The 13,708-nt window shown below is 41.1% G+C and overlaps 1 protein-coding gene across 1 annotated transcript in view; it reads right to left on the minus strand.

Annotated features, from left to right (window-relative positions):
• Positions 1-12,976, minus strand: part of cadm1a (cell adhesion molecule 1a) — a 416,025-nt gene extending 403,049 nt beyond the window's left edge. The window contains exon 1 of the mRNA XM_007562962.2: positions 12,795-12,976. Coding sequence (XP_007563024.1) covers positions 12,795-12,867 — 73 coding nt within the window. The 5' untranslated portion in view covers positions 12,868-12,976. The remainder of the gene's footprint in view (positions 1-12,794) is intronic.
• Positions 12,977-13,708: the final 732 nt, after the last annotated feature.

Raw genomic sequence — 13,708 nt, forward strand, 5'->3', positions numbered from 1 at the left:
AACCCTTCTTATTCCTCCAAACCCTCCTCTCCCCCCCCCCCGCCCCCGGAAGCCCAAAAAACTTTGCGGTATTCTGATTTAGTGATGTAATTATTAGCTGTGTTACCACCCTCACGCCACTACAGGCAGTAGCAACCCCGGAAAGATGCGACTAAGAAGCAGATTTAGACTATAGAATTTGGTAAAAACGGTGAGTTTTGCTGAAGTAATTAAAGACAAGTTCAAATCCATGCTGAGAGTGGACCTCCTTCAATCAGTTCTCCTCCGCAGCTCTGATTGGCTCAGCAATGTAACGTGATCCTCTGCAGCAAGTGATGGAAAAGCGGGGCGTCATTAAGACTTTACACAAGTGTGTCTTTACCTCCGTGCAGAGGCTCCACCAAACCCCTGAGACCGACTCACCGAACCCCTGGGGTTCGATCGAACCCAGGTTAAGAACCACTGACTTAGAAGACGCACATCTGGATATTTTCCCCAAGTTTAGGTGACAGACCTGGACTACAACATCCATTTTCTCAAATATCTGACTTTATAAAGTCAGAAAATATTTTTGTTTCAATATCATAAATGCCTTTAATGGGGGGAAAAAAATAGAAAGGGAATTCAACATTTTATACCAAGGAGCAACAAGTTTATGTTGATCTTATTCTGAAAATTATTAAAAATTCATTTTGAATTTTGAATAATTTTGAAGATGTTTTACAGAAGGTAATGTGAACTAAAATATAAATTATAGCATCATAAATCAGAACAGCTCTGGGTGAAGTTCACCTCTGTCCCACTTCCATTTGGTACCAGCACACCATGTACTACTAACCCATGTATGTTTATTTGGTGCTAAAAACTCATTCTTAATTCAGATCCAATTGTTCTCATTTATCTGGGTTCTTTACACCATTTGGACCAGAGGGATCTCATAAAGCAGCTTCAGACAGATTATGAATCCTCCTTAAACCAAAATAACCGACTGACCTCCTCTGGGTAGATATTATTTAGAGTCATATAACCGTATGTCCTTACAGTAAACTTTAAGTAGACTAAAATGACTTTAAATTGTTGCATCTCAGATGTAACAGAAAAGTTCAAAAGGTCAGCTTTAAGCAGACAGTTGTGCCGGCTGTTCCTTTAGGATGAGTCAGGAAAACCAGGAGGAGTTAGAAAGGAGCCCTCTCTTTATTCTCCATCGATCAGAGAGCCGCTGCCAGTTCCTCCACTTCTAAATGATGAACACACTGATTGGACAGAAGAAGCCCTTCCAGATGCCAAGCCGCCATTTTTTTCCCAGCTGTTTATGTTATCTGGCAACGGGAGCGGCCGGAGCTCCAGCTCTGAGAGAAGTAAAATCAATCTGGGTTATGCTGAAAAATTCCCCTCACCTAACATACACTAATGTCGTTTAAATTACTGCAGTTACTCTTCAACTGTTTCACATCATGGATGCGAAGGAAAAAAGAAAACTGAATCTCTGATCCTGTTTTATGAAAGAAACACACAGACAGAAGAGAGATGAGAGTGGAGAGCTTTACTCTTAATAGAGATTAAAACAGCACTGTTAGTCACAAGGTTAACACAATTATCCTATTTTACTCTAACAAGTATTACTGAGGAATGTGGACTGCCCAGCTCTGCAGTGTCAAAAGATGTCATTGGTTCCTGTGATGAGGAACCGCACTGTGTCATCTGAATAGCTCACAGTTAAAAGGAAATAACCCAGGGGAGCTGTGATCTTTTCTTAGAGAAGGAAATCAAATTACGGCCCTAAATGAAATTAATCTGTACTTTACATCCTTCCAATCTACAGTTTCTGATCAAAGGAGCGCCGCATTGTTCCCCAGTCACTACCATTTCTCCTCCGCATCCTCCGAATAGGACACAAAGAAAATGAGACGGTTTGTTATTGTGCTGTGGTTGTCTGGTGTTAGAGCAGAATGTATCAGTCAAGACAGGGTTACAATAGATGAGACAAAGGACGGAGCTGAGCACAGTGGGGAGACATGATCCTGTTCCACGGGAGACAGTGGAACAGCCTGAAGGGTCTCATCAGACGCACACTCACTGAAATGTAATACAAGCCGGAGCGTTATGGAAAACGGAAGACGGGCTCACGCGGCGCCGCATACCTGCATTGTTTTCAGAAGGGCATTCATTTCCCCTCTGAGGATGACAGCACAACGCCAGTTGCATTGTTTGTTTGCTTGAAAGCTCAAATCATCCACATTGATTCCTTTATTCGCTCATTGTTGAATCCGCCGTCGTGTCAATGGACGCGAGCGAAACGGGGCCCAATTACAGCAAGCGACGCCTCCCTGCGACTCCAGAGCAGGGCGAAGATGATAGAGGCCTCAAACTGGGAGGAAAACGGACAATCAAAGACTGCTTATGGTCTGCACAAACTGGCACGCAAAATATTCCATGCTGTGACCCGACAATGGTTCACATGGGACGTCAGATTAGATTTGTCAAGCATGCAAACCTGCAATTAGAGCATCTCAACAACCCATATGACCAGACATGGTATGCATAGAGGCTCAGGAGGACACACATAAAATATGTAAATCATAACAAACATGGCTGAGCTGTTTAACTTTAACTGGCTCCGTCTGCAGATCATAAACACTAATCCTACGGCTTTCAACAAACTGTCACTTTGGCACAAAAGCCTCCAACACCGTCCTGATGGCGCCCCGCTCCGAGATGTTGCCAACAGATCTGTAACGCAAGCAAAGCAAATTCAATGGATTTGAACTCTTTGCTTTGACAACTGAATTACGTTTGGAATTATCTGACATTCTTAAGCTACACCTAAGCAGTTTTAGCAAAAATCACAGTTATCCGGCAAGCAAACTGCACCTGTAGAGGATGTGGCTGATTGGTTAAAATTATTCATTAGGCAACCAATGGAAGTCTAAACATGAGCCAATATGGGATGCTCATAGTAACTGTATAAAAACAAAGATTTGGAGTAAAACTGTTTTTGGTTAAAGTAGAAAGGCAAAACTTATTAGCACTACAACTAAAACAAACTAGTTAAAATCCACAAATACTTCAGACCCACTCTAAAAATGCTATTTGAATAATTCATATGGCTTAATATGCACAGTGGAATCCATCTTGGCACTACTACAGAAGCCAATATACATGCTCTTCCTTGCTTCTGCTTTTGGGGGTTCAGCCAATCACATCAAGAAAATGAATGCCGCTCCTGGATTGGCTGCTTTGCAAACACAAGCCAATAACGTGTCAAGTAACATTCTGTCTGTGTACCGTCAGCTTCTCAAGCTGAATAATTTATATGTGCACTATGAGTAAAAGTAAAAGAATGAAAATCAGTGAATTATGCAAATTTTACACAAATAATTTGGAGTCATATTCCACAGAAAAATCTGTAAACAGTGATCCACTGTACCGATCACCAAAGTCCCACTCCATGGAATTCACCATCTCAGAAGTAGACTATATAGACTTTGTTTCATAATATTGTGGGATTTTTCTCTCGATATTTATACAGGTAAAAAAATAAAAAATAAATCCCAGTTGAAAGGACGAAATGTTACCAGAAGTTCATTTCCAGTATCCCAGTTCTTTTAGACAATTTTGTTCCTCCAATATGTAAATTTAAAACCTCCATACAAGTAAGAAATCTGTATAACATGAATCTTATTTAGCATCTTATTCTAACACATTGAATTTATTATTAATTCACACTTTAAGACTTAATAACCTTTAGTATTAAAAAAAAAATAATATTTTCTCAAAGTAAATGTTGTCCCTCAGTGGTGGAGATGTGGATGGGCTGCTTCCTGGTGTCGGATGTAGAGGACCAAACCACCCGCCTGCAGCGGCCCTCTGATGCTGCTGCCAGGGCTCCTGTGTGCTTCACAGTAAAAGGCCCTTTTTAGTTTCTTCTTTAGGAAACAAAAAGAAAAAAGAAAACCAAGCTGCTTTTGAGGAGGATCTCAGAAGCCTGGATGTGTTTCCAGCTGACAGCTCACTGATGAAATCGGGGTAACAGTTGAGTGACTGATTGATAGGAGCCGGGCTTTGCCAATATTACAACATCAATCTCATTTAATGAGTTCATATTAAAGGTTTGTTTTCAAGCACTGTGAGGCCAGAAGGAAATGAACTGGATTCCAGCTGCTAAAGTTAGTGAGCCAATAAAAAAAAAACTTGGACTTTAAATAAGAAGGAAAAAATATAAACCCGATTAATGCAGTGGCCTAGACTTCACCGGATTTTCCACAAACAGCCAGAATTATATATATATATATATACACACACACAATTTTTTTTAAATCACCAGTGTAACATCTTTATGATTTAGCCCAGTCCTTTGTGGCAGAGCTGTAAGAAAAGCCGTCCATGGCAGCGATGTCACAACCCGGCAGACACCAGGAAAGGTTCTGAGCTTCTAATCCAGACATTTCTCTGTCAACACGGCCTCAGTGTGTATAATAAATACGCATGGATTTATATGCATGACGTGCCGAAGCACGACCAATCACAGTACGTCTGACAACCACAACAAAGCTGGGCCGGTGCTGGGACAACACACAGAAACAGAATAAATAAAGTAAATCCAGCTCAACCTGACAGCTGCTGTGACTTCATTTAGCAGAGCCTCCAAATATTACCAGCCTCATTTTTCCCCCAGACACAATGGACCGCTTCTGTCCAGGAAATGACCACATACGTTTACATTTGATTTTATAAGTTATCAGAATGAACAGTGCTGGGGAAAGATATTTCCTCCTTACAAATTTCTCTAAAACTAACCGATGTGAAGCAGAAACTTAATGAAACACTGAGTTCAACCTGACCACAAACATCCAGGTCCAACCACCACCAAACCTGCAGAACAAAGAAACAACTCCAATAGAACCTGACTGACAACATGAAGCAGACCAAAAGAAGACAAACCATTACAGATGCATCGACATGACAATTCAGGGAGGTAGAAATAAACACCATTAGTGGTTAGTATCATATTTTACACATATACACAAAAGGCAACAAAATGGAAATATTGGCACAGTTTGACTTATCGGTCTGGTACACATTAAAATATGAATATCAGCTGACACTGATGCCGATATACTGGCATTATGCTAATGTTATAACAATATTCAGCACTAAAATTAAAACTACATTTACTTACACATAATGCAGTAAAAACCAACACCACCGTTTTATGAAATGTAGCATTGGTTTGGATTAATCAAATGTGAAGTTTGACAATTTAAATTCTGGAAAATCTGGATTTTACTCCAGCAGTGGACTCCTTGGGCTTCCATAGTTGGGCGTGATGTCAGCCTTCCCAGACTGACCATATTGTTTTACAGCTTGTATTTATTTATTTGGACTTTGAATTCAGGCACAATTAAAAACACATTTTTTTTAAATATGCCAAGAACGGGTGAAAAGAAGAAAAAAGAAATTAAAGTCAGACAAAAAAATAATCTGAAATTGTATTTTTATATCATCCTGGAGTCAAGTATGATGGTGGTAGTGTGATGGTCTGGGAGGTTGTTCATTTACTCAGGTCATCTTTGTTCAAACGCAGTGAAAAAATGTTTTCATCCGGCTGAAAATCTTTAAAACTTTGAGCAAGTCAAACATTCATGCAGTTCCCCAGTTCCACCAGCGAATGTGGACAGTAGGGGGCACCAACACCTGTCACAGTGTACCCCACACACCACCCAGTCCAGCATCTAAAGACCCATTCAGACTCAAAGAAAAGAAGCTGGAATATCTTTGCTTTTCGTATCAAACATGCGTTAAGCTCCAAAGAGCCGACTGTTTTTAATTCCACGTCTACAACCTGTAGAACATCTTCTTATCAGAAAATGAACAGCCTCAGCTCAGCCTGGGAATTTATGTATGTGCACAAAGTAAAGCTGGTTATTACATAATGGGGGGGAAAAAAAAAGAAAAAAAAGTGTATATTCCATGTGTTACCTTTTATCTATGAATAAACAATCCCCGGCCCTGCAGGATTCTTTATTACTTATCTACATTTGCTATATGCTAGCTGCAGGCCTCAACAAAACAACTCTTTAGAAGTGAATAGAATTTGCATTCACCTTTTAGGCATCACCGTTTTGTAAATACGAGCATAAACAGTGAATAATGACTCTGATTTGGCTGGTTTTTGCTGCTTTCATGGTCCGGTTGTTTCACTGCACCAAGCAGCACCTTAGCTGCTGTCAGTGTGGCAGATTGCTGCCCACGCCCCCCCCAATCCCCCAACACCTCCAATCCCTCAAGAGATTTCAAATTGGAGGGTGCTTACTTGACATCCCATCAGTTGGCGGCTCACTAACAAGTAGGCCATAAACCTTTTTTTCTCCCTTTGATTACACTAAGTGCAGGGAGGCCAGATGCAACCCAGCAGTCATCTGTTGGCCTGCCAGCGCTGTCGCTCTGAGACTGACAGGGCAGCACGGCGTGGGTCACTGGGGGTCCGCCCCCCCTTCAGGAATACAGCCATTGTTCTTCATTACAGCAGGAGAGGCTGCGGCGGGGGTTCAGAAGGAGAGCACGTCCATTTCCACACCCGTTTCCATCATGGCGGGGGGTCCTGGCTGAGCCACAACCACGCCGGAAGGTTCCTCTGTCAGAAAGGCTGGCTGCTTTCTGACAGAGCATGGTAATGATACAAAGAAAAAAAAAAAACAAAACAGTTCGAAGTCGGGGTTTATTTTCCTGTAATGAAAAGATTAGTTGTGTAAAATCTGTGAACCTGTTTTAGGACTGCAGCTCTGCAGAGTGGAGCCCTGCTCCGCAGTAAAACTCATCTTTACTAAGAGTTAGAGAGATTCAGAGAGCAGATCGTCATCTGAACCGCACTGCATCGTCTCAAGCCTCAGCTCCTCAACACTTAGCACCAATGCAGTAAAACGCCTCACCCACAGAGACTCTATACGTTTATTACCAACTTAAAGAGAAGAGGGAAAGCATAAAGGACAAATTCAATAAGTCGTTTGGGCAGAACACCATTTTTATGCCCAGTATGGGCTCTTCTCCTCAATTCCTAAAGAACAAATTCTAAAGTTTGCGAAAGCTATGGCAAACATTTCTTAAAAAGGTCAGACTTTATGGAAGCTACACAAACTAACTACAGGAAAGAAACTAAGAACAGAGAGATTAAAGAATACAACTTTTAAAAAGTCTTGAAATGCCAAACATGTTTCCATTTTTACCCACATCTGGAAAATACTTCAAACTCCACAAATTCGTAGACTATGTTGTAAATGCAGACCTTTACACAGTCTACACTTTCAAATGTAGCACCATGCTGGTGTGTTTACAACCCAACATGAGCAGAATTGGGAAGGAATGACCAAGTTTACTCTGGATCATCCATCTGTCCTCACAGCAACAGTCAGACCTGCAACACTTCTCTAAAAAAACATTTTAAAACCACTTTCATTCAACCAATATGTTTGACTGGAAATGTCAGGCATCTTTCAGAAGATAACTAAAATATTAAAAGGAATATGAATGTTTAAAAAAAAAACAAAAAAAAAACATGATTGCAGGAGAGTAAACCATGACAGCGAGGCTGAACGTACCACAGAAGCTGCTCCGTTTTCAACTTCCCACTTAGCAAACCATTCCCACCCCATGAACTAAACCGCTGCTCAGTTTTTATTTATTCATTCATTCATTGGAATAACCACATTTCCATCATTACAGACCAAGTAACGATTACAGGAAATTAGTTTCAATAATTGGTCGTCAAAGTAGGCATTAAGTCTCACCAAGGCAGGTTGAAACTAATGCTTGGTTAGAGTAAAAACATCCCATGGTAGACGCAGCGGTAAGAGTATGAATCCTAAAAGAAAACCAGTAAATGGAGTTTGGGTATTTTTCTCTCAGACATCTCGGCATCTCCAAAGAGCCCAACGGTTCCTTCTATTATCCCTGAGTTCTGTTTACAGTTGAGGATAATCAATCAATCACCACATTAAGGAATGTGAAGCCGACAGATCATGCAGCCTCAGTTTATATGTCAGCGGTAATGTAGCGGTAAATAAAAAAATAAGAAAGCAGGCCAGAAAGCAGAAATGTACTCAGTATAAATCAAGCTGTCAGCCATGCATTAATCAAGGCTTTACGCTCCAAATTAATCCATTTGCTTAGCTGTACAGTGGGGCTGTATATCTGAGAAAAAGGTGTGACAACAATGTCTACATAAAACAGCGGGATCGGGTCCAAACGGACTCCACGGCTCCCAACGCGATCCACTTCCTGTGGTTAGCCCGTGTTCTGAGAAGCAGACGACCACATGCGAGCGGTAAACACGTCTCGGTGTCCATCAGCGGCAGACATGTTGGATTATCAGCCAGAGATTGCATCTATATACACACACACACACACACGCACACACACACACACACACGGCATTACTAACGCACTTATCCAAATCTAATAACTATCTGAGACCAAACAGAAAGCGGCGTGTAAAACGTGATGAGCGTCATCATCAGGTCAGCAGATAATACTCCTGTGCAGACGCCATAACAAGCCCGCACGGCCACAACACGACACGGTTGGTGTTTGTCGGGATAATTGGTGGATTGCCACCGGAGCTTCAAGTCCCAATAAGCTGATGGTGGGAGTGCTGCGTTAGCATAACTCAACACCTGGAAAGCAGCGTCTCCTGTTGCTGTAAGCCGATAAGCTGCAGAACTACTCCGCTTAATATTCATTCAAAGGCACCGCGCAAAGATTAAATCACATATCTTTCACTTATAGTAATATAGACACGTGTAAAATGAAGAGGGGCTAGATTAGAATCTATATTTGTTCTATGGTTTGTATTAGAGTCAAATAACACTTGAAAGGAATATATGAATTCATAATTCATGAGGGTAGGGAAATTAGGGAAGAAAGTGAAAGCCTACTTAAACTTTAATGTAATGTAGGAGCAAAACTCATGAATGCAATTTGGGTATTTTTAACCCGAGACGTGCAGGAACAGAAATATCCGTGCGTGTGGCGCTTTTTTTGGCAGTGGCCAAGCTAAGGCTCTACTGTGAGCATTTTATCTCGACGCTTTTCATTTTTGTTGTGTAAATTGACGAATATGAGATGAGTCTTTGTATAATCGCTCCGATAGTCCTGGTGGAGTGCTTTGCCGTTTATCCATTTCTCTTTCCTGGACAGAATCACAGAAGGAGCTGCTGCTGTTTAGCTTCTTTGTTTTGTTTTCTCACAGAGTTCTCCTGAATCACCGCTGCTGTGCTTCTCTCTCCTGTATGCAATTACTGACATAAAAGTTAACTTTGTTAAATAGTTTTTTATTTTGAACATGGAAAGTATTTTGCACTAAATATTTCTGTCTCTAGTGGCGTGTCTTCCTGGCTAGAGCTGTTGTTGCTGTCATTAACTTTGAACAAAAGCTCTCAAACTGTTCTATAGAAGGTACTCCTGGCTCAGGGGTCCAGTCTAAATGCCTGCTGACAGAGTGAAATGGGGTACAGTGAACCCCAACATACTCACAGTTTAGTGCTCACAGATTCCCAAAATCAAAGATTTGACTATTCCAAAGGAAATGCAGTTGGGGAGCAGAAATAAGTGGCACAAAGCCACTTGAAATGTCATTTGCCGACTTTTGCAAAGTAGCCAATCCAGGAACCCCATTCATTTCCTTGGCACCAACTGGCTGAAGCCCAAGAGCGAAGCTAAGAAAGACCACAGATGTTAGCTTCTGTGGTAGAGAGGCGTTTCCACAATGCTTATTAAGATATATTTTGTGTTTGAACTATTAAAATAAGCAGTTGTAAGTTGAGGTGCAGACCTTTGTGGAAGTAGATAAGACCAGTTTCTCGTGTAAGTATCAGCTGATGGCTGATCCCAACATTAAGGAAACTGGAGCAGATTTATTACATTGGAGCTGGTTTATCTGCGTTGTGCTTTGAAGGAATTCTCAGATTTCAGCTGCTTTCACGTGGTTGTGGTCCCGGACCTCCATGAATATCGGGGTCCCACTATATGCCAAATGCTGTTAGATTTCTATGGGTCTTCTCCAACGTAGCTGCATTTCCATTACAAATATATGAAAAACTGTCAATTTCCCGCTAATCTCGAAAAACATTTTGTGGCGTTTCTATTAAATAAGCAATTAAAATCACATGTGAATAAGTTTGTTCACGCAGTAAGTTATTAAAAATATGCCACGTCATCTTCCTCCAACTGCTTCCTATTTTCTTCTTCATGGTTTTCACCAGTGGCAACACCCACTGGTTGTTGATCATGTGATGCAAAAAAAAAAAAAAAGGGGGGGGGGATTTACATTGCAGTTTTGCAAAATAAACCAATTTTCAAAAACTAAAACTAAAACACTTCAACCTAGTGTCAAAACTTTTTATTGAAAAACTAACTTTTTTTGAAATCAACATTTCCATTAAGCAAATTTATTTTCAAAATGTCAAATTGTGCAATTATATGGCTAAGTAGGAAAAGGATGCTGAAACTGAATCAAAAGGTAGTTCCAACTATCATCTTAAGGCTGTGAGAAATTCTCCAACACTGTCATTTTAATATATTCTTTTAATGAATTAGTTAATTTCTCATTTTGTAAAGCACGTGTCACATTAAAAGTGAAATTAAGTTTTTAGTTAAATTATGAAAGTCTGATTTTAATAAGTGTTAACACTTCTGGGAGCTTCTGTAAATCCTTTTAGTGATCTAAACAGAACAAATACAGAAATTTATGTTTACTTCTGGGTCATTTCTCTGCATTTTCATCCAGGAAACACAACAAGCCACGCCCACTCATCTCCAGTTTGCAACTAAATTATCATTTTTTTGAGGTTGAATGGTGGATGGAATGGAACCTGGTTCCAGATTAGCTGCATGAACAGTAATGACAGCTGGACGGTGGATTATGACCTCAGCTTTCACACCTTCTTATGAGGGAGGGAAAAAGAAAAAGCAGGCTGTAAACGCATGGGCACAATGTGATCTCAGAGTATGCAGCTGGAGGTGAATAATTGATACGCTTTGTGCCAGAGTGCCCCAAGTTCTGTGTGAAATCAGTGGAGCCATTACCATGAAGGGAGAGCAGCGGCGTCCAGATCAGACTCAGTCTCTCTCTGCTGCTTTTCACTCATTCACTGACTCGCTCGGAGGAGAGAAGAGGGAAACACGGCTCTGCATCCATTTCCCATTTCAGTGGATAAAACTGGATTAAGTCTTGTGGATAATCCACAATGTGACAAACATCTGCCTCCCTCGTCATTCTCACCACTAGAGAGGCTGGAGCTTCTGTCATGAAGAGCAGCCTGGAACATTTAAGTTGATTATTTACTGCCTGCACCGACAGGCTGTTTAAATGCAGAACTATACTGGAAATCAGCTGGGAGAGATGCTGAGCCGTGAAGCCGTTCTGCACAGATCACACCATCAGCAGCGGGGAAATCATGTCGCATCTTGCACTGAAGCCCATCCGCTCCCCGAAACACCTTCCAACTCAGAGAAGGAAGCTTCGACGTCCCCCCCCCACTGCAAACCCATCTGCGGTGGAATGAACGCACAGTCCCGCAGCGGTTCAAACAACTCCGGGATTTTTTTATTTTTATTTTTTAATTATTATTTATTAGATGTGACGTGGATCTCCGTGGAAATGCTTTTACTTTCACAACGCATGCATCCACTCGACTACTCCAAACCCAACTCACCGAGTTCTGCTGTTTATTTCGTAATGCCCCCCCTAAATTTCGACTAATTTCGTACAATTAGTCGCGCACGTTTCTTCTCTTGTACGAAGTGCCACGGGTGTTTCGTACTTTTTTGTAACATACTTATAATTTTTTGCCAATAAATCTCGTTGGGCGACCCTGATAATCAAGCATTGTTATTTTATTTAATTGATAAGGAGGTAGAGCAGCTCACAATAGAATCAGAAACGTAAATAAAATCACAGCAGAAAATGGAAAACTAAATTTCGATATTTCTATTTGTTTCCATAATAGAGAGAAATGTTTAACCAAAGAGCAAAACAAACTGATAAGCTATAATTGGAGAAGGTAGGCAAGATATCGGGATAGGAAGACTGGAATTGACCTGGCGCCATCTCAACATTAAAGCCAGAGATTAATTACAAAGCATACCGATTTGCAACATGTCTTTCCGCCGAATTAATCAAGACATGCGCATTGTTATCACCACAGAGTATCCAAACAAAACACTCGGGAGAAATTTCCGAGTCGGTTGACACAAGTTAAATGAATAAAGTTGCTTATGGAGTTCCGCTGTGACACGCTGAAGCTGCAGCATAGAGGAGTTTCCACGCACTGCCGCTCTGTCCGTTCAGAACACGCCACAAAGTAACCTCCGGGACAGAAACGGCAATAGTGCGACCATGCACGTAAACAAGCAGGTTCATATGTCCTCACATCACGCAGAAATACAAGTTATTCTTTTCTAACACTTATTTTCTTAAAGCAGTTCCCAGCGGTGGTGGTGAAGGAGGGAGAAGCGGTTTCAGCCTCCAGTCAAATGGTGAGCGGTCCAAAGTGATGTATCGGCTGGGCAGCGCCTCTGCAACGCCAAAAACACCCCAACCTGCCCTGTTCTGCTCAGAGCTTCAACTTTAGACATGTTCTCCTACTTTGTGAACAACATCTCAGCTGAATCCAAACAGCTCTGCCGCGGACGACTTCCCACAAAAATAAAAAAAGAAGGAAAAAAAAAGCTGCTAAAATGACACTCCACCGCATCTACATCCGCGGAAATGCGGGAACAAAGGGCGTCCTCAGTCCACGCACAAGCAGAAAAAGTCCTACCTTTGTGAAGAGCCGCTGGAAACGCGAAGAGAAAGAGAATAGTCGCCAGAGAGCCGCTGCGAGCGTTCGCCATGTTGGACACCTGCTTCAGAATGGCAGCGCGAGGCAGCTTCACCTACAGCGGGACTCGCTTAATGAGATGCGGACAAGGAGGGAGGATCTAGCTTCCACACAGCCTCCTGTTCCCAGCTGCTTGACATGGAAGCGCTTATATAATGCGTACAGTTCAGAAATTAATCTGAGGGAAAATATTTACATTTAAGGCTTTGCTAAAGGGGGGAGTGAGTAACTCTTTTTGCATTCCATCATTACGGAAAATGATTATGGCGTTTTGTCATGCAGGTGCATCTCAGTAAAATTATTCGTGGAAAATGTGATGTTTATATATATATATATATATACACACACCAGATCATCAAGTGATTTGATATCAGAAAAATCTGAAAAGCAGTTTGGAAATTATGATCTCTATCCAAACCAACCTGGCTTAATGTGAAAATAGAGCTTTTCCTTTAGTTAAATCATAATTTAACAGTGGTTGTGTTTTCTGTTCAATTTTGCAAACCACTTGAAATAGTTACAAAAGCATTTCAAAAGCTCTCCAGAGAACCAGTGATTGTTTACTAATGGAGGAAATATGGAGAACCTTTCCAGAATCAGCTCGTCTACCAATATTACTCAAAGTGACTCATCCAAGATCTAAAGCTCTGCAGGCTTTTTTTTTTTTTTTGCCTCAGTTAGGGTCAGAGTTCATGATCTCACAATACAAGAGAGATTGGGCATAAATATCCAAACGAACACAAAGGTTTGTCTCATATTTACACCCAAAAAATGTCTTCATAATTTCCCAAAACTTGGGAAAATATTCTGTGAACTGATGAGAGTGGAACTTTTAGTCAAAGTCTGAAATTCAT

Source organism: Poecilia formosa, unplaced genomic scaffold (assembly GCF_000485575.1).
Source record: "Poecilia formosa unplaced genomic scaffold, Poecilia_formosa-5.1.2 Scaffold143, whole genome shotgun sequence".
Classification (NCBI taxonomy): Eukaryota; Metazoa; Chordata; class Actinopteri; order Cyprinodontiformes; family Poeciliidae; genus Poecilia; species Poecilia formosa.